The sequence below is a fragment of the Portunus trituberculatus genome, chromosome 23 (assembly GCF_017591435.1).
Source record: "Portunus trituberculatus isolate SZX2019 chromosome 23, ASM1759143v1, whole genome shotgun sequence".
NCBI lineage: Eukaryota > Metazoa > Arthropoda > Malacostraca > Decapoda > Portunidae > Portunus > Portunus trituberculatus.
In genome coordinates, this window is record NC_059277.1 from 11,813,320 (window position 1) to 11,841,241 (window position 27,922).

The 27,922-nt window shown below is 39.2% G+C and overlaps 3 protein-coding genes across 8 annotated transcripts in view; 1 reads left to right on the plus strand and 2 right to left on the minus strand.

Moving 5' to 3' along the window:
- The window catches only part of LOC123507779, an 85,468-nt gene extending 80,438 nt beyond the window's left edge, over positions 1–5,030 (plus strand). For both annotated transcript variants that reach the window (XM_045260965.1, XM_045260966.1), the window contains one exon: positions 4,331–5,030. In XM_045260965.1, the coding sequence (XP_045116900.1) occupies positions 4,331–4,406 (76 nt within the window). In that variant the 3' untranslated portion in view covers positions 4,407–5,030. The remainder of the gene's footprint in view (positions 1–4,330) is intronic.
- The window catches only part of LOC123507776 (probable methyltransferase-like protein 15 homolog), a 32,658-nt gene continuing 4,931 nt past the window's right edge, over positions 196–27,922 (minus strand). Inside the window, exons 5-6 of one of the 2 annotated variants that reach the window (XR_006675761.1) lie at positions 27,423–27,875; positions 196–232 (exon numbers count right to left, since the gene is read on the minus strand). Coding sequence is in view for 1 of the 2 variants with exons in the window: in XM_045260961.1 (XP_045116896.1) it covers positions 27,664–27,875 (212 nt within the window). In the remaining variant the exon portion in view is untranslated. Of the gene's footprint in view, positions 233–26,526; positions 27,876–27,922 lie in introns of those variants that run through there. The other variant, XM_045260961.1, reaches the window with a different exon arrangement.
- The window catches only part of LOC123507775 (GPI transamidase component PIG-S-like), a 34,845-nt gene continuing 33,449 nt past the window's right edge, over positions 26,527–27,922 (minus strand). For all 4 annotated transcript variants that reach the window (XR_006675760.1, XR_006675758.1, XR_006675757.1 and 1 more), the window contains exon 12: positions 26,527–27,472. The gene's annotated coding sequence lies outside the window, so the exon portion shown is untranslated. The remainder of the gene's footprint in view (positions 27,473–27,922) is intronic.

Consider the following 27,922-nt stretch of genomic DNA (forward strand, 5'->3'; position numbering starts at 1 on the left):
GAGTCGTAGTAGTAGTAGTAGTAGTAGTAGTAGTAGTAGCAGTAGCAGTAGTAGTAGTAGTAGCAGTAGTAGTAACAGCAGTAGTAGTAATAGCAGTAGTAGTAGTAGCAGTAGTAGTAGTAGTAGTAGTAGTAGTAGTAGTAGTAGTAGTAGTAGTAGTAGTAGCATGAGTAGTAACAGTCAGGAAGAAAAGCTAAAACACACACACACACACACACACACACACACACACCTCAGCTCACCAGTTAGCGTCATCAGTATCACGGCAAAAATACTGAGTAGTCACGGGTGAGTGGCGAGAAGTGAAGCAATGAGTCACTGAACCAATGAACCTCGACACCTCAACACTTTCTCAACCACCATCACCACCACCACCACCACCACCACCACCACCACTTTCATTATCATTCTAACACCATATCATTATCTGCTTTTTTCTCTACGGGTGTTATTATGTGGCGGAGGTGATGGTGGTGGTGGTGGTGGTGTGTGTGGTTGTTTTTAGCGGGTGTTGTCTCTGGGTAGCTGTGGTGGTGGTGGTGGTGGTGGTGTTGGTGGCATAAACCGCACCTTCTGCCACGCTACACCACTAAAGGGCAGTGCAACAACAATAACAGCACCACTACCATCACCACCACCATCACCACCACACCCAAAAACAACAACAACAACAACAACAACAGCAATACCATCACCACCACAACCTAGAACAACAACAACAGCAACACCACCATCACCACCACAACACCAACACAGAACCAAGAACACCAATAAACTTCCCCCTTCGTCCTCCCCCCCACGCTACACACCACCACCACCACCACCACAACAACAACAACAACAACAACAGAACACAGTATTACCACAATATTACCAGAGAGAGAGACGGATATGAAGGCAAGGTTGAAAGAGAGAGAGAGAGAGAGAAAAGTGTGCATCCGTGTCCTAACCCTCCCTTCACCTCGACTCACTCCCACAAGAAACCACCGTGTATCCATAATGAAGTGACGCAACTAGCTGTTCACCTTCCACGGACCATTAACACCTCCAGTACTGGGACGCTTTTCTACCTTGAGTTTCGTGTACAATTAGACGATTTCATTGACATTAGGAAGCGTCTATGGAGGTCAGAGGATTAATGGCCAGAGTCTTCACTATTTTAATCCCCCGCATGCGTTTCTGAAGCTGTATAAAATCACCAAATAGTATCCACAATGAATATGGAAACACGTCCTGGTATTGAAGGGGTTAAGATCACCATCACTACCACCACAACCACCACTCTGAGATAAGACTGTGACGAGTGTGATGTGTTGGTAATTGAAAGCAGGGAATATAAATATAGATCGTTTTGAGGGATATTTCAGTGTTTTAGAGAGGGGTGGCTGGGGACTGGCAACACTGAGAGATAATGTATGAAATTTTATGAGTATCTACAGTTCTAGAAATAAGGGGGTTAAAAGGAGTGGATTTTGTAGTTTTTTGGCAGTTTAATGATCAGGATTTGCTGTAGAACAACTTTTAGAGAGGGAAACAAGGATTGACAACAGTAAGAGATGATACATGAAGTCTTTACGAGCATCTACAAGAAATAAAAGGATTAAAAGGAGTGAATTTTGCAATTTTTAGGCAGTTTAATGATCTGGGTTTGCTGTACAACTGTAAGGGGAAAAATAGGGATTAAAACGATTTAGATTTTGCAATTCTTAGCCAGTTTAATGATTTGGATCGGCTATAGAACAAGTTTGGAGAGGGAGGCGAGGATTATTAACACTACGAGATTATATGTATGAAACCTTTACGAGTATCTTCAAAGAAAAAGGGATTAAAAAGATATGGATTATGCAATATTTAGCCAGTTTAAAGATTGGAAGTGGCTGTAGAACAAGTTTAGAGAGGGAGGCGAGAATTACCAACACTAAGAGATTATGTGTGAAATCTTTACGAGAAATAAGGGATTAAAACGATATGGGTTTTGTAATTTTTAGCCAATTTAATGATTTGGATAGGCTATAGAACAAGTTTAGAGAGGGAGACGAGAATTACCAACACTAAGACATGATGTATGAAACCTTTTACGAGTATCTTCAAGAAATAAGGGATTAAAAAGATATAGATTTTGCAATGTTGAGCCAGTTTAGTGATTGTGAGTGGCTGCAGGACAAGTAAAGATGTCACTTAGTAGTCAATGATGAAGGAAGAAACGTAGCAGATGTCAGTGAAAGAGCTAAGCCTTGTGAATCACGAGGCATTATCAATAAGCAGAACTTCTTGAGAAATAAATAACAAGCAGACCTTCTTAATGGAAAACGTGATGGAGAAAAGAGATTTGGAGATTTCAGTGGGGGGAAGGGAGGAATTAGAGCAAGACTGTTACACTATTACACTGTGCTGACTTCACTGTTACTGGGAATTCTAGACTGAAAAAAAAACGTTCCTTCAAGGCTTCAGGGTCTCAGGAGAAAGGATTGAAGCTACACATCAGCAGACTATAGAAATATTCACCAGCTAGTCTCAAATAATTAGGACATGCAAAGGTCAGGATCAAGAACGCATATTTGAAAACACCAATAAACCATCACCAACTAGACTATCACTGCAATAACAAAAGCTCCCTTGAAAACCACAATAACTTCCACTACAGCCTAAAAATTGCCACTTAACCACAAAAATACTCTTGAAAACCACAATAACTTCCACTAGAACCCGCAAAACCATCAGTAGAACCACAAAAACACGCTTAAAAACCAATAATACCCACAAAACTACACTGGAACCACAAAAACGTTCTTAAAAACACCAATAATTTCCACTAATACCCATAAAATTACTCCTGGAACCACAATAACTCCCACCAAAACCCATAAAGCCATCACTAGAACCACAAAAACACCAATAATTACCACTAATACCCACAAAACTACTAGAACCACAAAAACACCCTCAAAAACCCCAGCAACGTCAACTAGACCCCACAAAACTAACCCTAAAATCACAAAAACATCTTTAAAAAAACCCTAACAAACTCAACATCCACCAAGCCATCACAGGAACCACAAAAACACCCTTGAGAACACCAATAACTTCAACTAGAGCCTGTTAAAACTACCCCAAGCATTCTGAGACCGTGGAAATCCCTAACACCTTTCCAGAAGTACAGAAGCTTCACTGAACAATCAATAGAACCATGAAACCGTCCTTGAGAACCCCAGTCACTTCACTACAGTCTATTACAAAGGAGAGAAGACAATAGTACGTTTAAATATATTGACTTTGTTTTGTAGGACGAGAAAGAGGAGTAGGAGAAGGAGAAGGAGAAGGAGAAGGAGGAGGAGGAGGAGGAGGAGGAGGAGGAGGAGGAGGAGGAGGAGAAGGTCAATGAACGGAGAGTACTGGCAGCAACTTGGAGATCGCAAGCTGCCATAACAGGTCTTAGAAAACAATAACATCACCATCACCACCACCACCATCACCATCACCATCACCATTCTTGCTGTGTTGTGGTTAAGTGGCCAATGTGGTGGTGGTGGTGGTGAGGAGGAGGAGGAGGAGGAGGAGGAAGAGGAGGAGGAGGAGGATCACAGAAGCAAAAGTAATTATGATAAAGAGATGAAGAAAGAAAGAAAGAAAGAAAGAAAGAAAGAATGAAAGAAAGAAAGAAAGAAAGTGAAATAAGAACGACTGTAAACATCTCTATCTCTTACCAAAACACACACACACACACACACACACACACACACACACACATAATCCTAAGTAAGGCGACAACCACGACCATCACAACCTCTTCTAGGAACACACCACGCAGAGAGAGAGAGAGAGAGAGAGAGACGGGGAGCAGTCCACTATTACGCAGTGCATCCCAACACACGCTAATGGCAGTCCTCAGGAGCCTTTAGGAGTCTCTACAAGGTGGAGTCCATTTACGAGTTATTAATGTGAGAGAGTGACACCGACGTAGTAGTAGTAGTAATAGTAGTAGTAGTAGTAGTAGGTTATAAGAACTGTGCTTTATGTCTCTCTCTCTCTCTCTCTCTCTCTCTCTCTCTCTCTCTCTCTCTCTCTCATCCAGTTTTGTTCTTCTCGCACGTAAAACAGATAGTAGTAGTAGTAGTAGTAGTAGTAGTAGTAGTAGTAGTAGTAGTAGTAGTACAATTACTAATAATAATAATAAAAAATAAATAAATGATAGTAATAATAATAATAATAATAATAATAATAATAATTAATAATAATAATAACACGGTAGAATTTACTTTATCATTTTGTATGTGGTTATTTTGTTTAACTTTTGCATGGAGGAAATATTTTAAAGCTTCGTAATCAACAGTCACCATTTACGAGGCGGCGCCAACAGTACTGCCCTCCTGTCAAGTCTGAGGAAACCGGCAGTTCTCGAGTCCTGAGTTGCCGACCTCTACTGCTGTGAACGAACCCAAACACTAAACAAGCAACGTGGAACCAGAGAATGCGGGAACGTGTACGGGGAGAAACTATCACCACATCACCACATCACCACCGTAAGCAGAGAAACGCAGGAACATCACGTGCAAGGAAAGGACTATTACATCACCACATTTTCACCACATCAAGCAACACCAGCGGAAGAGAAACACCAGGCAGAACAAGCACGAGAAGCCCACATCGCCGGCAATCACCACCACATCATCACCAGCGGCGCATCACCAGCAGACGGGGTTTCTGTCACATCTTACCGGACAGCATTAGAGAGTTACAACATCTAATACTGTCAGGTAAAGATGTAAAACGGACCCACTTTCATCTTGTCTTCCCGCCTAGTGTCTCCTGCACCGCCGCCACCCCGCCAGCCAGTCACCCAGCCAGCCAGCCAGCCAGCCGCCCTGACACACACACACACACACAGCAATTAGTTGTTACATTACTACTCCTTCAAACTATGCATAATTTTGATATTTATTGTGTACTCTCTTTATATGCTGTAGTTTTAACCTCATACCAACTACCCACAGCTTGCCACACACACACACACACACACACACACACACACACACACACACACACACACACACACACACATAGCAAATAGTTATGTTATATTATCACTCCTTTTATGCAGAATTGAGATACTTATTGTGTACTTTCATTACATGTTGTAGTTTTAACCTTACACCAAAGCGAATCAGTCATTTACAAGATTATTTTCCTTACATATATTACAATCACAGTCCTTTAACCCCTCCAGTACTGGGACGCATTTCTACCTTGAGTTTTGGGTACGATTAGACGATTTTATTGACATTAGAAAGGGTCTATGGAGGTCAGAAGATTAATGGCCACAGTCTTCACTATTTTAATCCCCACTTAAGTTTCTGAAGCTGTATAAAATCACCAAATAGTAACAAGAATGAAGATGAAAACGCGGCTTGGTACTGACGGGTTAAGTAGAGTTAGATGCTATAAAGTATTCAGAAACTAGTCATTTAAAAAGTCTAGGTTCTTTATGATGTACAGTACTAATTCTCTAAAGCACTATGGTTATCCAGTCACACATTAATGATATCCTTTTTTTTTATTTATACCACGTGGGTTTTCACCGGCATTTCTGGGCTAAAGGGGATACTTTTTGGGGTGCCTCCTATCTCAAAGCCCACCCGCTTGGAAACCGTTGCCCCGAGTGAGGAAGCCCAACCTACACTCGGACCGTGGACAGGATTCGAACCCCTGCGCTTGGAGACCTCTCGAACCCCAAAGCACGCATGGTTCCACTGTACCACGTCAGCCCCCTTTACAAATGTCCAGTATTCAGACACGCTTTGCTCTCTCATCACAACTATTCTCAAAGGCCACAGAGATGCTTAGCCGAGTTCTCAAGACTTTATGTTAATTATGTGGAAATCTTATCAATCTATCACTGAAACCACAATAGACAAACTGAACACTCGTCTTACTTCAAGTACAGCCTTTTGTAAGTAGTGGAGGAATGGTGCAGAAGTGTTTCAAAATATTAATATCTAAGAATTATGCGGAAATCTTATTAATCTGTCACTAGAATAAAAAGATAAAGAAAAGAGCGTGTCATTTCAACTCCAGCCTTTGCAAAGAAGTGTATGTGTGGTGCAGAAGTGTTTCAAAATATTGATATGTTGAAATTATGCAGAAATATGTGAGAATTGTGTGGAAATCTTACTAATCTGTCACTAGAATCGTAAAAAGAAACAATAAATAAATAAATAAATAAATAAAACTCCAGTCATCTCAACTCGACCCCTTGTCAAAGTTGTGGATGTGTGGCTGTGAATCAGAACCCTCCCACTGCGCATCCATTCTCTCTCTCTCTCTCTCTCTCTCTCTCTCTGTGTGTGTGTGTGTGTGTGTGTGTGTGTGTGTGTGTGTGTGTGTGTGTGTGTGTAGTAGTGTAGAAGTGTTTCAAAATATAGTCTAATATATAGAAATTATGTTGAAATCTGTGGATTATGTGCAAATCTTATTAATCTGTAACTAAAATCATGAAAAAAAATATAATAAAACTTGTATCATTTCAACTCGAGCCTTTCCGAAGTAGTGAATGCTTAGTGCTGAAGTGTTTCCAAAATACTAATATGAACAAATGATGCAGAAATATGTCAGACTTATGTGGAAATCTTATTAATGTGTCACTAGAACCCGCCCCCCCCCTCCAAAAAAAAAAAAAAGTGTCATTTCAACTCCAGCCTTAGCAAAGTAGTGAATGTTTGGTGCTGAAGTGTTTCCAAATATAGTCCAACATGTAGAAATGATGAAATATATGAGGATTATATGGAAATCTTATCAATATGTCACTAGAACCTCCCACCAAAAAAGAAAAACACGTGTCATTTCAACTCCAGCCTCAGCAAAGTAGTAAATGAAGTGCCTCAAAATATAGAAATGATATAGAAATGTATGAAGATTATGTGGAAATCTTATTAATGTGTCACTAGAACCTCCCACCCAAAAAGAGAAAAAAAACGTGTCATTTCAACTCCAGCCTTAGCAAAGTAGTAAATGAAGTGCCTCAAAATATAGTCCAATATAGAAATGATGTAGAAATGTATGAGGATTATGTGGAAATCTTATCAATATGTCATTAAAACCAAAAGAGAAAAAAAACTCGTGTCATTTCAACTATAGCCTTCACAAAGTAGTGGAGGTGTTTCAAACAGAGTCTAATGTGTAGAAATGATGTCTGAATATGTGGAAATTACTATGTGGATAACTTATAAATCTTTCTCTAGAACCATAAAGGAAGAGAAACTGAAAACTCGTGTCATTGCAAGTAAGTCAGAGGATTGAAGATTTGGTGTGGCGCAGTTTTTTTTTTTTTTTTTTTAATATGTTTATTTCTTTATGTAAGAGGGGAAGAGCTAGCCAAGGGCAACATAGAAAAAACAGGCCTACTTAGCTGGCAGTCTCCTTTCAGGTCCTAGAGATCTAGTAAAAAAAAAGAGATAAATATCTTGAAACCTCCCTCTTAAATGAAGTCAAGTCATAGTAAGTTGGAAATACAGAAGCAGGCAGGGAGGTCCAAAGTTTACCAGAGAAAAGTATGAATGATTGAGAGGACTGGTTAACTATTGCATTAGAGAGATGGACAGAGTAGGGGTGAATGACTGAGAGTACTGGTTAACTGTTGCATTAGAGAGGTGGACAGAGTAGGGGTGAATGACTGAGAGTACTGGTTAACTGTTACATTAGAGAGGTGGACAGAGTAGGCGTGAATGATTGAGAGTATTGGTTCACTCTTGCATTAAAAAGTTGGACAGAGTAATGATGAATGAATGAGAGTACTGGTTAACTTTAGCATAATACAGACCAAAACCTAAGTCTTCATTGTAATTACTTAGAGAATTGATAATGTACAAGTCAATTCCCTTAATATATTTGTTAATTTACCAGAGAAAGGTATGTATGATTGAGAGTACACTGGTTAACACTTGCAGAATACTGACAAACGTAAGTCTTAATTGTTATTACTTCAAGAATCGATAATGTACAAGTCAGTTCCCTTAATACATTTGTTAGTTTCAGTCCATTGAATACCACTGGATGTATTAAGACACTCACCAACGCGTCATTGTGATACACCGTAAGTCAGTCCATAATTTGTTACAACACCAGCAATCTTAACCACTTATACTGGGACACATTTTTACCTCTAGTTTTGTGTACGATTAGATCATTTTATTGACATTAGAAAGCGTCTATGGAGATCAGAAGATTAACGGCCAGTCTTCACTACTTCAATCCCCACATGAGTTTCTGAAGCTGTATAAAATCACCAAATAGTAACTAGAATGAATATAAAAAACGCGTCATGGTGCTGAAGGGATTACATTTTGCACACCTATAGCCAGGTAACTATTTACTATACATTCGTCCTTTCTTTAAAAATAAACAAAAATTGAGTAAAAACTACTAACACTCTCGTTATCCCTTCAGTGCTATGACGCGTTACCATATTCATTCAGCTTACTACTTATCAATTCTATACAGCTTCAGAAACTTATGTGGGAATTAAAATAGTGAAGATTCTGACCATTAACCTTCTGACCTCCGTAGACCCTTCCTAATGTAAATAAAACCGCCTAATCATACACAAACTCGTGGTAAAAATGCATCCCAGTACTGACGGGGTTAAAAGTAAACACAGACAAGGCAGTCAATACATGAAATCATTCTTTTATAAACTGATTTCTTCAATGGATATTCAGAAAACGGCGCCATCAACATTATAGATAAAAAGAAAGACAAAACATAGACAGGAGAGCGAAAGAATGGAGATGTTTATGATTTGAAAGCTCAAGAGTCACGTATCACACATTTTTTTGTCTTTTACTTTTCACCACTCTACTTTTTTTCCTTCAAACTGATTGTCAAACGAGTCTCTTTGTTAAACCTTTCTCACTCAGGTCTTGAAGTGTTACAGTGCTGTGTGTGTGTGTGTGTGTGTGTGTGTGTGTGTGTGTGTGTGTGTGTGTGTGTGTGTGTGTGTGTGTGTGTGTGTGTGTGTGTGTGTGTGTGTGTGTCTTAACTAACTGTTCTTCTTATATACTTCGAAAAATCTGGAATCTACTGGAATTGTTTAGGTTTTTTTTCTTTCCGTGTGTTTTTGTCTCATATTTTCAGTGCATTTAGTTGAATTTCCTTTTTTTTTTTGTGAGAGAGAGAGAGAGAGAGAGAGAGAGAGAGAGAGAGAGAGAGAGAGAGAGAGAGAGAGAGAGAGAGAGAGAGAGAGAGAGAGAGAGAAAAATTTTAGTAGTATACGTATCATAATCTGTGTGTGTGTGTGTGTGTGTGTGTGTGTGTGTGTGTGTGTGTGTGTGTGTGTGTGTGTGTGTGTGTGTGTGTGTGTGTGTGTATGACTATTCATGCAAACTTTATTTTCAGAAGCGAATCAATCTTGTCATTTCACTTCCATAATTATTCACTCATTTCATACGTGTGTGTGTGTGTGTGTGTGTGTGTGTGTGTGTGTGTGTGTGTGTGTGTGTGTGTGTGTGTGTGTGTGTGTGTGTGTGTGACATCATCCTAGCAAGTTCAGTCAGGCAGGCAGGGCGGTGTCTCAAGCTTCGCCACTCCCCTACACACTGACTCACCCTCACCCTTACTGAATACAAGACAAAGACAGGACACACCAAATGGACACCAAGACACTCACTTCACCAATAATACAAGACAAAAGGACAGGACACACCAAATGGACACCAAGACACTCACTTCACCAATAATACAAGACAAAAGGACAGGACACACCAAATGGACACCAAGAAACTCACTTCACCAGCAATACAAGACAGAAAGACAGGACGCACCAAATGGACACCAAGACACTCACTTCACCAATAATACATGACAAAAAACAAGACACACCACAGCAAAGAGACACCAAGACACTCACTTCACCAATACACACTGACTCACCCTTCACTACCCTTACTGCGTTACTTATCCTGCCCTACCTGGTGTCTGTCTGTCTGTCTGTCTGTATGTATGTATGTATGTATGTATGTATGTATGTATGTATTTTGTCTATCTGTTTGTCTGTGGTGCTTCACTCAGGCCTCAAGTCACACCAACACACACCTCACCTGGTGGTGGTGGTGGTGGTGGAATTGGTGGTGGTGGTGGTGAGCCTCTATATAAAGTTAGCAATCTTTACCTATATAATAATGCAAAGTCAACGTTCAGTCCATTATTATAATTACTGTAATATCATTTTCCGTTTTTTTTTTCAGCTCAATCTTTTCTCTTCTCTTTTTTTTCTATCTACTTTCTCTCCTTCCTTCCCTCCTTTCCTAATACCTGTCCACACAATATTCTGCCTTCATTTCCCTTTTCCTTCCTTCTTTCCATCCTTCCTTTCACTATAACACTTCCTGCAACAGATTCTTCCTTTCTTTCATTCTTTTCCATCCTCCAAAACATTCCTTACCACTGCTTTCCTTCTCTCTTCATCCGTTCCTTTCTTTTTTCTTTTCTTCTTTTTTATAACGGATCTCATTACAACACCTTCCAATCTTCCTTCTTTCTTTTCTTCCTTCAAAACAGATCCTACAAAACTATTTTCCTGCTTTCCTTCCTTCCTTCCTTCCTTCCTTCTTTCCTTATTTACTTACTTTATACAATCGCAGCAAGATTTTCCTTCCTTCCTTCCTTCATTCATTCATTCATTCTCTACAACACCTTCTTTCCTTCTTTTCTTCATTATTTCATACCTTATTCCTTCTTTTTTTCTTCATCCTACCTTTACAAGACCTTCCTTTTTCCTTTTCTTCCTTCCTTCATTCATTCATTCACTACAACTTCTTCCCTTCCTTCCTTTCTCTCTTCCTTCCTTCCTTATTTCAGCCTTTATTCCTTCTTTTTTTTCTTCATTCTACCTTTACAAGACCTTCCTTCCTCATTTTCTTCTTTATTTCATTCATTCACTACTTCTTTCTTTCCTTCTTTCCTTTTTTCATCCCTTCTTCCTTCCTTCCTGCCTTCACATCATCAATACAACATATTTCCGCCTTCCTTAAATATTCTCAACGCCTTTCTTCCATTTCTTTCCTTCATTCTTCCTTCCTTCCTTCCTTCACTTCAATACAACTTCTGCCTTCCTTCTAACACAATAACATCACAATTTCTTCCTTCCTTCCCGTCAGTCAGTCAGTCAGTCTGTCGAGCAACGGGCATAACCAGACATGACATGAGGTGCGCCACTCCCTCAGTCAGTCAGCGTGCCGTCACTTCAATAACACTAGATTGATCCACCTCTCCTGTCACGTCACTGCTCCACGCTCCGAGGTAACGAGTAACAACACTGACTGGTCCACTGTCACCTCACGGCTTCACTGTTCCATGTTTTTTTTTTTTTTTTCTTGTTATTTTGTCCTTGTTTTTGTTCTATTATTATTTGTAACATTATTTTTTTCAGTTTTTCTTTTTGTATTTCTTTTTTTTTTAGTTTAGTTTAGTTTCTCTGTCTGTCTGTCTCTATCTTTGTGTCTATGTGTGTCTGTCTCTGTCTCTCTCTCTCTCTCTCTCTCTCTCTCTCTCTCTCTCTCTCTCTCTCTCTCTCTCTCTCTCTCTCTCTGATATAAATTAACTCTTTCACTAATTCACAATATGGCTTCAGAATTTTCACTGTAATCATCTTTTTCTAGACACTATTTTTTCTCCTGTTGGTCTCTTATCTAATCTAATCTATCCATCTATCTATCTATCTAACTTATCTATCTAAACTTTTTCTTTTTTCTGTTGCACAATTTTCACTATAATCATTTTCTTTCCCTCCTTTCATCACAGCAATCTTTAACTCACTACTACACCGCCTTCCTCTCTTATTCCTTCCTTCCTTCCTTTCTTTTTTCCCCTTCCTTCATAATCATTCATAGTATTAATCTCTTATCTTTTGTAGTTTCAATAATAAAACCGTTCTTTCACTGCCAGACCTTTCTCTCTCTCTCTCTCTCTCTCTCTCTCTCTCTCTCTCTCTCTCTCTTAGTTACGTAGCTTGGCAAAGTTTAGATTAACTATTTCTATCATAAACGTCTCTTCTGGCACTCGCTGTTCCATTTGTCTATTATATTTAGTTTCTGTTGATTAGAAAAATATGAAATTGGCTTTTTCTCTGTGTGTTAGTGTGTGTGTGTGTGTGTGTGTGTGTGTGTGTGTGTGTGTGTGTGTGTGTGTGTGTGTGTGTGTGTGTGTGTGTCTATTATCCAAGCATATCTTTCTTTCACTTCTCCATCAACTCTATTTTTTTCAGCTATTAGTTTCCTCTCTATTATACTAAGCTTTGTGAATTATAAATACTTCAGACTGGCTTTATTCTTTTGTGAGTGTATGTGTGTATGTGTGTCCATTCAAGTATTTCTCTTTTTAGTGAGTTCTTTTTCTTTCACTTATCGATCAAGGAGAGGTGTTTTAGTGAATGAAGGACTGAAGGAAGGAAGGATGGAAGGAAGGAAAGAAAGAAGGAAGGTCTTGTAGCGATGGAATAAAGATATGAAGGAAGGAATAAGAGATGAAATAAGGAAGGAAGGAAGGAAAGAAGGAAGGTTTTGCAGCGATGGAATAAAGATAGGAAGGAAGGAATAAAGATAGGAAGGAAGGAATAAGGGATGAAAGAAGGAAGGAAAGAAGGAAAGAAGACACTAGTTTGCTATTAGTTCATCATATTTACCTTCTGTAAATTGAGAAAATATCAGACTGGCTTTGTGTGTGTGTGTGTGTGTGTGTGTGTGTGTGTGTGTGTGTGTGTGTGTGTGTGTGTGTGTGTGTGTGTGTGTGTGTGTGTCATAATTATTTTCTTTCGGCCACTTGTTTTTTCATTAATTCACTTAGCTTTGTAAATTAAAAAATATCAGATTGTCTTCTTTTTATGAGTCTGTGTGTGTGTGTGTGTGTGTGTGTGTGTGTGTGTGTGTGTGTGTGTGTGTGTGTGTGTGTGTGTGTGTGTGTGTGTGTGTGTGTGTGTGTCCATTCTCAGGCGTCAGTTTCCTATCAATCTATTACACTTAGCTTTGTAGAATAGAAATATATCAAACTAGCCTTTTTTTGTGTGTATGTGTGTCGATTCACGCATTTCTTTTCATTAGATCGTCTATTCAAATATTCCTCCTTTTACTTTCCTTCCAGTGGTGTCGGTTTTGGGAAGGGAGAGACGCGGCAGTGATGGAATCAACTTAATGGTCGCATTCTGAAAACACGTTAGCCATTCACAAGGACTCACATCAAAGGCCACGACAGATTACTAGTCGGATTTCCTCCTTCGCTGTTCCCTCTCCCTCTGATGTAAAATTCATGTTAAATTGTCACCAAGATCGATGAAAATATCTGCCACTCGACAGCCGATTCCTTCCTGTCTGTCTGTCTGTGTCTGAAATCGTGAGGTTTTTTTTTCCCCTTTCTCAAAAAATAAATAGATAAGTAAATAAGTCTTGAGAATAGAACAAACGGAAAAAAGGAAGAAAAGCAAACGAAAGCAAAGAAAAGACTTAGAAAACACGAGAATAGCTTTAGAAATAAGAAAAAAAAAGAAAATAACAAAATAACAAAATGAATGAGACAAACATTAGGAATAGCAATAATAAGAAAAGTAATCAATAACCATTTTTTTTTCTGTCTTGCTTTGAAATGGTGAGTTTTTTTTTTCCCCTTCCTCAAAGAAAAGTCTTGAGAATGGAACGAAAAAGAAAAAAGAAAAATCAAAGGAAAGAAAAAAAGACTTGAAAAAACGAGAATAGCTTCAGAAATAGAAAAAAAAAGAGAGAAGAAGAAAAATAAGCAAAAAAATCAATTGAATTAGAACAAACAAAAAAGAAAAAAGCAAAGGAAAGGAAAGAAAAACAAGAAAACATGAAAATAGCTTTAAAAAAAAAGAAAAAAGAAGCAAAAATAAACAGAAAAAAAAGGAAAAAAGAAAACAAGAAGAAAATAGCAAAAATAAAAAAAAAAAAATAGAACAAACAAAAAGAAAGAAAGCAACGGAAAGCAAAAAAGATTTGAAAATACGAAAATAGCTTTAGAAATAGAAAAAAAAAGAAAGAGGAAAATAAAAAACAAAATAAATGAAAACACAATCACTAGAAATAACAATAATAAGTAAAATGATAAGAAACCAATTCTTTCCCTCCTTCCTCTGTTTGAAATGGTGATTTTTTTTCCCACTTCCTCATAAAAAAAGCTTTGAGAATAGAACAAACAAAAAAAGTATAAAAAAAAAGCAAACAAAAGTAAAAGACGACTTAGAAAACACCAAAATAACTTTAAAAATAGAAAAAAGGAAAAAAAGAAAAAGCAAAATTAAATTAAGAAAAACATTTGGAATAGCAATAATAAGAAATGAAACAAATAAAAGAAAAACAAAACATAAGGGATAACAATAATAAAACTTATCAGAGCAAAGAAAAACGAAAAAAGAAAAGGAAACACTAGTAAAACAATAGTTCTAGTCAAATGATCAACACAAGACACCCAGGAACACAAGAACAAACCAATGACAAGTTCAATTATTTTTGGCGAACTCTCTCAAGGGGACTGGCAATGAAGTGGGCCTTTTTTTATAGTTTTATGTTGCCCATGACCAGTTTTCCTCTCTTACATGAAAAAAATACTAAGATCGTAGTACACAGCAGGCATGGAAGGGCCGGGCAGCGGTGTGCGTGCAGCGGCATTGAGCGGCGGGCCGGGACGCGGGAATACGGGAGCACTCGCCACTCGGTCACTCTCGGGCCAGACGCAGCGGCGGGGCGGAGGTCACCGTCACTGCGGCATCCCGGTATTGGCGCGGACACGGCGGCGACGCGACCTCAGCCAGTATTCAGAGGCACTATTTGCGACTTCAACCTGTATTCAGAGGCACATAGAGATAGCTAGCCGGGTTTCCGAGGGTGTTTCTCTAGTTAGTAACAAAGCAAATCTTGTTATTCTGTCGCCAGAGCTAGAGAAACAGTTAAAATTTCGTGTATCGTTTCAGAAATGTTTTATCATCTCACCATAATTATATTCAAAGGCCGCAGAGATGACTAGCCGGGTTTTCAAGGGTGCTTCTCTAGTTAATAATGCAGAAAATTTTCTTAATCTCTCACTATCGTATTAAAAAAAGGCTCTTATTTGGAAACGTCTTGCTCTCTCACCACGACTATTTTCAAAGGCCATAGAGATGACTAGCCGCGTTTCCAAAGGTGTTTCTCTAGTTAGTAATGTAGAAAGTTTTGTTAATCCGTCGCTAGAGCTGGAGAAACAGTTAAAAATCTCGTGTTTCGTATTAAAAAGGCTTGTATTCAGAAACGTCTTGCTCTCTCACCACGACTATTTTCAAAGGCTACAGAGATGACTAGCCGCGTTTCCAAAGGTGTTTTTTCTAGTTATTAATAGGGGAAATCTTATTAATCTCTCGCTAGAGGTAGTGAAACAGTTAAAATCTCGTGTATCGTTTTGCTCTCTCACCGCGACTATTTTCAAAGGCCACAGAAATGTCTAACCGGGTTTCCAAGGGTGTTTCTCTAGTTAGTAATAAAGCAAATCTTGTTAATCTCTCGCTAGAGCTAGAAAAATTATTAAAATCTCGTGTTTCGTATTAAAAAAGGCTTGTATTTAGAAACGTCTTGCTCTCTCACCATAACTGTTTTCAAAGGCCATAGAGATGAGAAGCCTAGCTGCCAAAGGTGTTTCTCTAGTTATTAATGTAGAAAGTCTTGTTTATTTCTTATTATAGTGTTAAAAAAGGTCTACATTCAGAAACGCTTTGCTATCTCACCAACATTATTTTCAAAGGCCACAGAGACGATTAGCTAGGTTTTCTATATAGTGTTTCTCCAGTTAACAAAATAGTGAACTTGTTAAACTCTCACTACAGACACAGAAACACTTAAAACTTCATGTATCGTATTATAAAGGCATGTATTCAGAAACACTTTGCTCTCTCACTATATTCGAAGGCCACAGATGATTAGCTGGGTTCTTCAAGGATGTTTCTCCAGTTAGTAATGTAGAAAAATTCTGTTAATCTCTCACTAGAAGCATAGATACATTTAAAAACCCTCTATCATATTAAGAATGCCCGTATTTCCTCTCTCGCCGTGCACGACTATGTTCAAAGGCCACAGAGATGACTAGCAGGGTTTTCCAAGGATGTTTCTCCAGTAAGTAATGTATGAAAGCTTGTTAATCTCTCACTGGACGTATAAAACACTCTTAACATTCCAAGAAACTTTTTAAAATGCTCGGTATTCATAAATATTTTTCTTTCATTTTACTATGACTGTTTCCTGCAACTGGCCTTACGTTCTTGTTATGTTATTAGGATAGAAGGATATTGGATATTGGCGAAATGTCCCTGTGTTCTTATCTTCTTAAAACATTAGCGAGTCTTCCTTTACACTGCTCTAGACCAAAGTCCTTTTTTTCTTAACCTCTTCAGTACTGGGACGCATTATTATATGTTATTAGGATAGAAGGATATTGGCGAAATGTCCCTGTGTTCTTATCTTCTTAAAATATTAGCGAACCTTTTCCTTTATACTGCCCTAGACCAAAGTCCTTTTTTTCTAACCTCTTCAGTACTGGGACGCATTTTTTACCTTGAGATTTGTATGCGATTAGACCATTTCATTGATATTTGGAAGGGTCTATGGAGGTCTTAAGATTACTGGCCAGTTTTCACTATTTCAATCCCCCACATGGGTTTCTGAAGCTGCATAAAATCACCAAATACTCACCAGAATTGATATGGAAACACGTCATGGTACTCAAGGAATTAAATCTTTTTACTGGTGTGGCTGTCTCTCGTCAACATCCATATAGCAGTATGAGAACTGTTCACATGAAGACACAAGGCAAAAGAGACTGAAGAAAAACACAATTAAGACACGGGAGAGAAAAGGTTGCGGAAAAAATAAGCTACAAAAGTTTCCAAGAGAGTTTACCACACAAAAAAGTCTCTCTTGTATGTATGAAGGGAAAAAAAAATGTCTGTCAGTGGAAGGGTTTGAAAAAAGGGTTTCTGTATAGGAAGTGTCGCGTGTAGGACTGACTGATGGCTTTTTGAATCAGCCTTTGCGTTCTTTACACCAGCAGGAGTTGACGGGGCAGAGAGAGAGAGAGAGAGAGAGAGAGAGAGAGAGAGAGAGAGAGAGAGAGAGAGAGCGTGTGTAAGAGGGAAAGACTGGCCAAGGACAACACAAAAAAGTAAATAAATAAATAAATAAAAAAAAGGCTCATACAGTCGCCAACCCCCTTACAGAGTCTAGAGAGTTAGCCAAAGGAGAGGTATAAATGTGTGTGTGTGTGTGTGTGTGTGTGTGTGTGTGTGTGTGTGTGTGTGTGTGTGTGTGTGTGTGTGTGTGTGTGTGTGTTGTGCCTTGCCTGGTCCATCCCTTCTACGATATATATATTCTCTATTATAAAGGCGACAGGAATGAATTTGATATAAGGTGACTTGGAACTTAACAAATAGATAAATAAATAAATAAAATAGATCAAAGGCAAGTTTACGCATTTTACACAGAACAGAGAGAAATTTGAGTTCTTTTTTTTTAATTGAGAGAATAGAAGAATTATAAAAACTTGACCATAATCAACGTTGAATCTTCATAGAATTTCGTTTTTAATTTATTTTTGTATTTCATTTACCTTTTTTCTTATCTTTTCTTTTTTATTTCTTTTTTTTTTTTGTTTACAGCTGTGAAGTTTATTTATTTATTTTTCTATTTCATTTTATCGTTTTTTTTCTTGTCTTGTTTTTCTTTTTTTTCATTTTCTTTTCCTTTTTTATTTTTTTTTTTACACCTGTGTTTTTTTTCTATTTCCTTTATCAAGTTTTTTTTCTTTTCATCTTTTCATCCTTCTTTTATTTTCTTTCTTTTTTTTATCTTTATTTTTGTTAACAGGTGTGAAGTGACGCAATGACTACGTTTTTAACCTATCTTTCTATTTCCTTTACCTTTTTCTTTTTCTTTCCTTTTTTATCTCATTTTCCTTTTTCTCGTTAATTATTTTTGTCTACAGCTGTGAACTGACCAAATGGCTTCAAGAAACACAAGAAACACACAGAACAAACTAAAATTAAACGCATTTGTTCCTGAAGATTCCCAGTAACTTCTTTTTAACCCCTTTCAGTACTGGGACGCATTTTTACCATGAGTTTTGAGTCCCATTAGACGATTTTATTGACATTAGGAAGGGTCTATGGGGGTCAGAACAACAATGGCCAGGGTCTTCACTATTGTAATCCCCTCATAAGTTTCTGAAGCTGTATAAAATCACCAAATTGTAAGCAGAATGAATGTGAAAACGTGTCATGGTATTGAAGGGATTAATAAGGGGGGAAAAAATTATCCATATTTCTTTAAAACATCTGGAAAGTATCATTATTACCTCGAAAAAAGACTATATATAAATTATTTTGTTCCTGGGTTGTCACAGAGAAAGCCTAGCACCATCTTGTATCAAATTTCATTATGTTCTGCTTAAAATCTATCTCTCGTTCTTGTTATTATTTTTTCTTTTTTTTTTTTTTTTTTGCAAGTTCCAATTTCCACCTTGTATCAAATAAATTCTTGTATCGTGTCGTGTATTACTTCTGTGGCCACTTGTGAGTCTGTCTCCTTTTTACTATTATTGTCATCATTTGTATTTCTATTTATTATCATTTCTACTAGCTTATTCTTTCTATTTACTTATTTATTTCATTTACTGAATTATTTTCTTTATTTTCTACTGCCTTATTCTATTTATTTACTTATCTATTTGTTTTTCTCTATTTCGAAGTCTCCAAGTGTTAACGAGAGAGGGAGAGAAAGTGTTTGGGAGTGGAAGGGTTGAGGGGAGAGGCTAAATGCAGAGGAAGGGTGTGTGTGTGTGTGTGTGTGTGTGTGTGTGTGTGTGTGTGTGTTGCTTCCACTTCTGACCACACCTGTTTCTCTCTCTCTCTCTCTCTCTCTCTCTCTCTCTCTCTCTCTCTCTCAGCCTGACATAAGTGTTTTGTTTACATTATTCTTGTTTTATTGTGTCTACTGCTGTTTTCTGTCTTTTTTTTACGTTGTTTTACTTATCCCATCATTACTCATCTATCTACATCATTATTATATTACCTACATCTTTAGTTTTGTCTACATCATCCTAGTAATATTGACATCACCCTTTTTACCACGGTTATCTAATTTACACCACCCTTCTTCTTGTTTATATCACCATAACGAGTGTACACGCTTAGGAACTGCCTGGAGGAGGGAGCAGATTAACCCCTTCAGTACCATGACGCGTTTTCATATTCATTCTGTTTACTATTTGGTGATTTTATGTAGCTTCAGAAACATACGTGGGGGATTAAAATGGTAAAGACTCTGGCCATTAATCTTCTTACCTCCATAGACCCTTCCTAATGTCAATAAAATGGTCTAATTGTACACAAATCTCAAGGTAAAAATGTGTCCCAGTATTGAAAGGGTAAAGTGCGGAGGAAGAGTGTGTCAGAGTAAGATTCTTCTCACCTGACCGCACTTCACTGTACCAACGCACCTACTTTGACCACCGCGCAGTGACACACACACACACACACACACACACACACACACACACACACACACTTGCAGGGCGATGAACCTCAGGCCTCGTACACAACAATGGAAGTTTTGAGTGTCTCTCTGTAAGGGTTATAGTGTATTTTAGGAGAGAGAGAGAGAGAGAGAGAGAGAGAGAGAGAGAGAGAGAGAGAGAGAGAGAGAGAGAGAGAGAGAGAGAGAGAGAGAGTGTGTGTGTGTGTGTGTGTGTGTGTGTGTGTGTGTGTGTGTGTGTGTGTGTGTGTGTGTGTGTGTGATTAGTAAAATAAAACTATTACAAGATGAGAAGCCAAATATTTTTTTACTCAGTTCCGTGAAAATATGATTAGTTATGAATACACACACGTACACACACACACACACACACACACACACACACACACACACACACACACACACACTGAATAAATAGATAAAACCCATACAATATAAGAGAACCAGTTTTTTTTCGGTTTTATAAAAATGGTACACGCTTCAAACAACAACAGCAACAACAACAGTAACAACAACTACAACAACACGAACCAACCAACCAATCAACCTAACCAAACAAAACACAACAAAACAAAACACGCAGCAAAACACAACTCAAAACTAACTTCCCAAACATCAAACCTAACGTGAACTAATAACCGCTTTACCATCCCTTTAGAAACCCACGGCGGGCATTTAGCGAGCTCGAAAACCCACTAGTCACTACAGAACCTATTTATAAACCCTCTGGATACACTAACTCTCCCTCATTACCAACACACACACATATAGGAAGACCCAGCGTTCCTTTCTCTATCGTCCTTGTGCCCCCTAACGACTGCCTGTCTCTGCCCCGTTGCGTGGTGTGATAATGCATTGTTTTCCTTATCACAGCGGGGTGGCGTGGACAGCGTGACAGTATGACAGGCCGGGGGATGAAGTGTTACCTGCCTATGACGTGTGGGGAAGGACTGGCGCCGTTGCATTGTGCATTGTGCGAGGCCAACACGGAGGCAGCGTCAGACAGTTCAGCTCTCTCTCTCTCTCTCTCTCTCTCTCTCTCTCTCTCTCTCTCTCTCTCTGCCTTGCCTTGTCTTCCTTCGCCTTGATTTGCCTTGTCTCGTCCCCAGTGAACCGTTCTGCGTTGAGACATACTGGTTCACTCGCTCAACGGGATATGTGATGCTGGTGGCGGTGGTGGTGGTGGTGTGGTGGTGTTCATTCTGTTGTTGTTGTTTATTAAGTTAAGAACGGTCCATTAACAGAAAAAGTGGTGGAAGATGTTGCTATTGTTGTTGTTTCTGTTTTTGTTTTCGATAATGTGCGCGTGGACAGGGAACAAATGGTTAGATTAAGTGTTTTTGTTGTTATTGTTGTTCATGTTCTTGCTTTTATTGTCGTTGATAATGCTACTGTTATCTGTTATTGTTATCGCTATTACTACTGTTAGTGACATTATTCCTCTTCTTAATGTTGTGGTTGTTGCTCTTACTGACGTTGCCAAATAAAAAAAAAATGAAAATAAATAAAAGAAAAAAGTCAGATAAGAACCAAGAGACAAGTTTCAACCCATCTAGTCTAACAGATCACAGTCTTTAACACCCGCTACTGGACACTGGACACTTGACACTGGACATTCCTTCCCGCCTGACACGACCGTCACCAACACACGAGCAAGACTTGGCTTCATTTCAGAGGGAGGTTTCAACTCATATATCCCTCTTTTTCTAACTCTCTCGTACCTGCACGGGGACTGGCAACTTAGTGACCCTTTTCTTTTCTCGTTTTATGTTCCTCTTGGCCAGCTTTTCCACTCTTACATAAAAAAGGGAAGAGCGAACGCGGGGAGAATGAAGCAAGACCAAAAAAAGAAAGAGGACGGTTAGAAAGAAAGGGGCAAAATAACTTCCCTGCTTTGGGAGAACATAAAAGTTGTGAGGCAAGGAGATCCCAGCCTTCAGCCGCCACCTTGCCAGTTGTCAGTGGTGGTGGTGGTGGTGGTGGTGGTGTAGTAGTAGTAGTAGTAGTAGTAGTAGTAGTAGTAGTAGTAGTAGTAGTAGTAGTAGTAGTAGTAGTAGTAGTAGTAGTAGTAGTAGTAGTAGTAGTAGTAGTAGTAGTAGTAGTAGTAGTAGTAGTAGTAGTAGTAGTAGTAGTAGTAGTAGTAGTAGTAGTAGTAGAAGTAGTAATGGTAGTAGAAGTAGTAATGGTAGTAGAAGTAGTAATGGTAGTAGTAGTAGTAGTAGTAGTAGTAGTAGTAGTAGTAGTAGTAGTAGTAGTAGTAGTAGTAGTAGATTCACAGTGGTGACAATGGTGTGGATGGAGGAGGAGGAGGAGGAGGAGGAGGAGGAGGAGGAGGAGGAGGAGGAGGAGGAGGAGAAGGCGAAGGAAAAAGATGATGACGGTGATGATGATAACAAGAGGAAGAAGAAGGGAAAGACGATGATGAAGATGATGATGATAAGAATGATGCAATAAAGCATAAAAAAGAACAAAATAAACAACACCACCACCACTACCACCATCAACACCACCAACAACGAAACTAATACCATCCAATAAAAACACCCAACACCACCACCACCACCACCACCAGTAATCATCCCACTTGAATCGGCCGGCCAAGCAACACGTGGGGGACAAGAAAGGAGTAGCCGAGAGAGAGAGAGAGAGAGAGAGAGAGAGAGAGAGAGAGAGAGAGAGAGAGAGAGAGAGAGAGAGAGAGAAGGAAGAAGAGAAGGAGGAGGGAAGGAGGGAAGAAGGTAAGGAGGGAAGCCAATACTCCTTATACCTCAAATCAATACTGTTAAGTTCACCAATTTGCACCAAACATCAAAGACATCTCGGTTTTTTACACACGCTACTAATTACATCACCACGGACACACACACACACACACACACACACACACACACACACACACACACACGGGTCTTGAGCTAAACTATTGTATGTGACTGGTTTGATTTTTTTTTTTTTTTTTTTTTCTTTTTTCTGTTTCCCTTCACAGTGACATTTTCAATTATGGATCCTTCTACTAAATATATTAACCCCTTCAGTACCATGACACGTTTCCATATCCATTGTGGTTATTATTTGGTGATTTTACACAGCTTCAGAAACTTATGTGGGGGATTGAAATAGTAAAGACTCGAGCCATTAATCTTCTGACCTCCATAAACCCTTCCTAATGTCAATAAAATGGTCTAATTGTGCACAAATATCATGGTAAAAATGTGTCCCAGTACTAAAGGGGTTAAGCCAAGGAAAACTAATACAAGATTTCAATGCCCCACATAAAATAAATAAATGAATAAGACTAAATAAATAAACTAAACTTTTCATTCGTTGTAATAAGTTTGGCTTCCTCATTCCCAGCACCTTTATCCCCCCAATGCTAACAAAATAATGAATAGATAAATAGAATAAAATAAAATAGTTCCATAACAAAAGATTAATAGATAAATAGAATACAATAAAAACTTCATAACACTCAAGTAAACATTTTCAACGGCACTTCTTGAATCGCTTTCTTTTTTTCTTTTCTCTCACTGAGCAGCACGTGAACAATTATTGGTTAGGGTGAGCGGCAAGCGTGGCGCGCCGCGAGTCACACTGTCAACACGGCCATAGACAGCGTACGTGTGACCACTCATGACTGCTTTCTGACACCACCAATAGCTGTGGCTTCGGTCAATTAACCTCTTCAGTACCATGACGCGTTTTTATATCTATTCTGCTTATTACTTGGTGATTTTATAGTTTCAGAAACTCTACGTGGGGGGATTAGAATAGTGAAGACTCTAGCCATTAATCCTCTGACCTCCATAGACCCTTCCTAATGTAAGTCAAATAGTTTAATCTTGCCCCAAAAACTCATGATAAAAATGTGTCCCAGTACTGTAAGAGTTAAACACGTGTGGCTGGTGCTAAGTTATTGTACCATTTCATTGTCAGCTGTTCAGTGTTACAGATTGCGTGCATTATTATGAAGTTTATCTTGTGCTGTGTTTCTAATAACTTCAGCATGATGGATCTAAATACGACAAACAACTGATATCTATTGAGTAACTATCATTTCACCATTCAGTTTTAAGTACTGCCTGCATTATTATTAACCTCTTCAGTACTGGGACTCATTTTTACCACGAGATTGTGTGTGATTAGACGATTTTATTGACATTAAGAAGAGTTTTATGAGATCAGAAGATTAATGGCCAGTCTTCACTATTCTAATCCCGACATGGAGTTTCTGAAGCTGTATAAAACCACCAAATAGTAAGCAGAATAAATATGAAAACGCATTACAGTACTGAAGGGATTAATATTCGCATGTCCCATAATCCCAGCACAAGAAAGTTAGAAATAACAAAAAATCTCCGTGAACCACATATGAAACTCGGTCGTTTGTTTGTATAAATGGACGTTTTATGCATTTCAAGTTTAATGACGTTCTAAGCCATTTACAAGTTCTTATAGAAAACATTTTGATGGTCCATACCTTCCAAATCTTCCTGTAACTGTAACATTTGGTTGTGTTCAATAAATAAATAAGTACTAAGGTAATAATGTGTAGCCCCTGTGGTCCATGGCGCCCTCGGAACTCAAAGTGTGAACAAAGCAACACTCACCCAACCCAAGAGGAGACGTAAGATGCATTTCCTCCACTTCCAGGTCAACTTTGTGCTCCAACGTGTACGTCCACTACAGTCCAAAGGTGTTCACTGTTGTCCAAAGGTGTTCACTGTTGTTCTAAGGTGTTTATTGTTGTTCAAAGGTGTTCACTGTTGTCCAAAGGTGTTCACTGTTGTTCTAAGGTGTTTATTGCTGTTCAAAGGTATTCACTGTTGTCCAAAGGTGTTCACTGTTGTCTTTGGGTGTTCACTGTTGTCCAAAGGTGTTCACTGTTGTTCAAAGGTGTTCACTGTTGTCCAAAGGTGTTCACTGTTGTTCAAAGTTGTTCAGTGTTGTTCAAAGGTGTTCACTGTTGTCCAAAGGTGTTCACTGTTGTCTTTGGGTGTTCACTGTTGTTCTAAGGTGTTTATTGCTGTTCAAAGGTATTCACTGTTGTCCAAAAGTGTTCACTGTTGTCTTTGGGTGTTCACTGTTGTTCTAAGGTGTTTATTGCTGTTCAAAGGTATTCACTGTTGTCCAAAGGTGTTCACTGTTGTTCAAAGTTGTTCAGTGTTGTTCAAAGGTGTTCACTGTTGTCCAAAGGTGTTCACTGTTGTCTTTGGGTGTTCACTGTTGTTCTAAGGTGTTTATTGCTGTTCAAAGGTATTCACTGTTGTCCAAAAGTGTTCACTGTTGTCTTTGGGTGTTCACTGTTGTTCTAAGGTGTTTATTGCTGTTCAAAGGTATTCACTGTTGTCCAAAAGTGTTCACTGTTGTCTTTGGGTGTTCACTGTTGTTCTAAGGTGTTTATTGCTGTTCAAAGGTATTCACTGTTGTCCAAAGGTGTTCACTGTTGTCTTTGGGTGTTCAATGTTGTCCAAAGGTGTTCAGTTGTTCAAAGGTGTTCACTGTTGTTCAAAAGTGTTCACTGTTGTTCCAAGGTGTTTATTGCTGTTCAAAGGTGTTCACTGTTGTCCAAAGGTGTTCACTGTTGTCCAAAGGTGTTCACTGTTGTTCAAAGGTGTTCAGTGTTGTTCAAAGGTGTTCACTGTTGTCCAAAGGTGTTCACTGTTATCTTTGGGTGTTCACTGTTGTCCAAAGGTGTTCACTGTTGTTCAAAAGTGTTCACTGTTGTCTCTGGATGTTCACTGTTGTCCAAAGGTGTTCACTGTTGTCTAAAGGTGTTCAATGTTGTCTCTGGGTGTTCAATGTTGTCCAAAGGTGTTCACTGTTGTCCTAAGGTATTAATTGGTCTCTAGGTGTTCACTGTCGTCTCTGGGTGTTCAGTGTTGTCTCTGGGTGTTCACTGTGCCTGAAGGAGTCACTGTGATGCTTGGCAAGGATATTTCTCTCCTAAAGCTTCCTCGGGGTTTGATGATGCTGTAATGACAAAAATGGAAGCGCCAGACACTTCATAACACAGAGGGAAGCTTCGAATCACCACCAGGACAACACTTCCCTCGGCTTCAGTCTTCCTAGAGCCCTACAAACGTCTTACCTACACTAGAATAAGAACACCACTTACGAAGCACTCTTGCAAGGCTCCTCAGACCTGTGTTATTAAGAAGTTCGCACCTACACCTCATTCACTTCAACCAGTCAAGTCCACGATTCGAATCAATTTGGCGGAAAATATAAACTGCTTGGTCCTTGTGGTGGGACGGCGGGACCTCTCATATACACGCTCTCAAGCCAAATTCGCCAGAAATCTCGGTTTTTTTTAGTGTCAAAACGTTTATAATAGTAGACTTGGCGAAGAGGGAAAGGAAAATTATAACTAGGAAACTGCATTAAGCTTATATTCTGAAACGCTTCCTTCCTGTACCTTCACTATTTTCAAAAGGCTTTAGTTGAAGTGACACGGGTTTTTAAAGATGTTTCTGTAATTCTAGTGACATGTTAACAAGTTTTCTGCATCATCAACAGGAGAAATACTCATTACAACTCGACTACTCGTCTCTATGGTCTTTGAAAATGGTCGCGGTGAGAGAGGGAAACGTTTCTGAACGTGGAGCACGAGTCACTTGCCACTTCATTCAAGAAAGAAGCATAGACTTACATTGTCTGTAAGTGAGGACTGCATTCAACCTGTTCCTTGTAAGGGTGACCGTTCTAACCTCCCTCAAACTACCTCTCTGTTCTTATTCAATAACTAAAATGTATCATAATCACCCAGAAATCTTTTTTATGTATAATGCATTGATTTATTCTGCTTGTATTTCAACACCACTGCTACCAAGCTTGAAATGTCACTTTGAAATAACAGATCAGCTATTTGTTTCATATTGCAAAATCTGAGAGAGAGAGAGAGAGAGAGAGAGAGAGAGAGAGAGAGAGAGAGAGAGAGAGAGAGAGAGAGAGAGAGTCAGGATACACACATGAAATTACTAAGGAGTCCATACCACATTTTATTTACAAGTATCTTACAACAGCACTGCAACCACTTCTCTCATAGACACACTGACCACTTCTGGGTTATCTAGCTAGACTTGCTAAGACTCTATGCTACCAGGACCACACCAGCACACAACACAACCTAAAAAAGCATCACACTTCACACTCACAATGAACAAAAGTCATTTTCCTTACCAGCCAACACAAAACACTGCATTGACTGTGTGCTAGCCAGACAGTCAAGGCCAACCCAACCCACTCAAGCATTGGTGATCATGTTGGTGATGTGTTTGCTTTGTGTTACCTTGAATGGCCTGTCAAGAGTCTGATCCAGTGACCCTCTCAAGCTTGCCTTTTACATTAGTTTGTTTTCCAAAAGTCTTAAGAATGGTATTAACTTCATTAACACTATTTCTATGTGTACATGTATTTTTGTAAAGAGTGGTCTCATTGTGAACACAAGGCATAAGAAAATGAGGAAGGCTGCAAGAGGCTGTCCATCAAGTGTAAGCCATTGTTTGCTGCCTGACCTTGCTGTGGAGGTATGTGGCCAGCTGTGTTATGTCTAGGTTCCTGTGTAGTGTGTGGCAGGATGGGCCAGGGATCTCTTGCCATCAGGAGCTGACAGGTTAAGAGCGAGAACATTGTGTATGAGTGTGTGGGCTGCCCTGTGTGGGACTGCCAGCCTGGTATATAGATAGAGAGATATTTTGTCATCATTGTAGCGACTCCTATTCAGCAGGACCACACAAGCCTCAGTAATGCATGAAAGGGATTACAAGTGACTCACAGCTGTCATAGCATCCCACACTTCCACACCTATATACCCTGACATACTTCAGAACAGTGCTCCTGGATGGTAATGTCATACACCTCAAAGAGAAATTCACTTACACACACACACACACACACACACACACACACACACACACACACACACACACCTCTGGCTGCAACATCCCACTCTTCCCTGCCAGCAATTACTCTTGTTCCACCCACTCCCAGCTCCCCCACACAGTTCTAGTTACTGTTATTTACATCCTGAGTCACTCTGTCCTATTTCTTAACCTCTGTTGTGTCTTGCTCCTGTTCCCTAAGTTTTCCAAGACTCTCTACTGCAGCCAGCACGTCACAGCTACAGGCGGAGGGCAGGCCGCAGCTTAGCAGACCTGGCTCTTGGGTTGCTGGCCACTTCTTCGTCAGAGGGAAGGACCACATGCTTGGTGAGTTGCTTCCATGCCTTGGCGGTGATGCTGTCTATCTCAGCCTTGGTGTAAGTGGAGAGGGCTGTGCGGTGCTTGGCCACTCCCAAGCCGATGGTGGCCGGGGTGTGGTCCATGTCAACGCCTGGAAGTGTTAGAAACAGCCAATGAGTAAAAGTTATCATTTCTTCT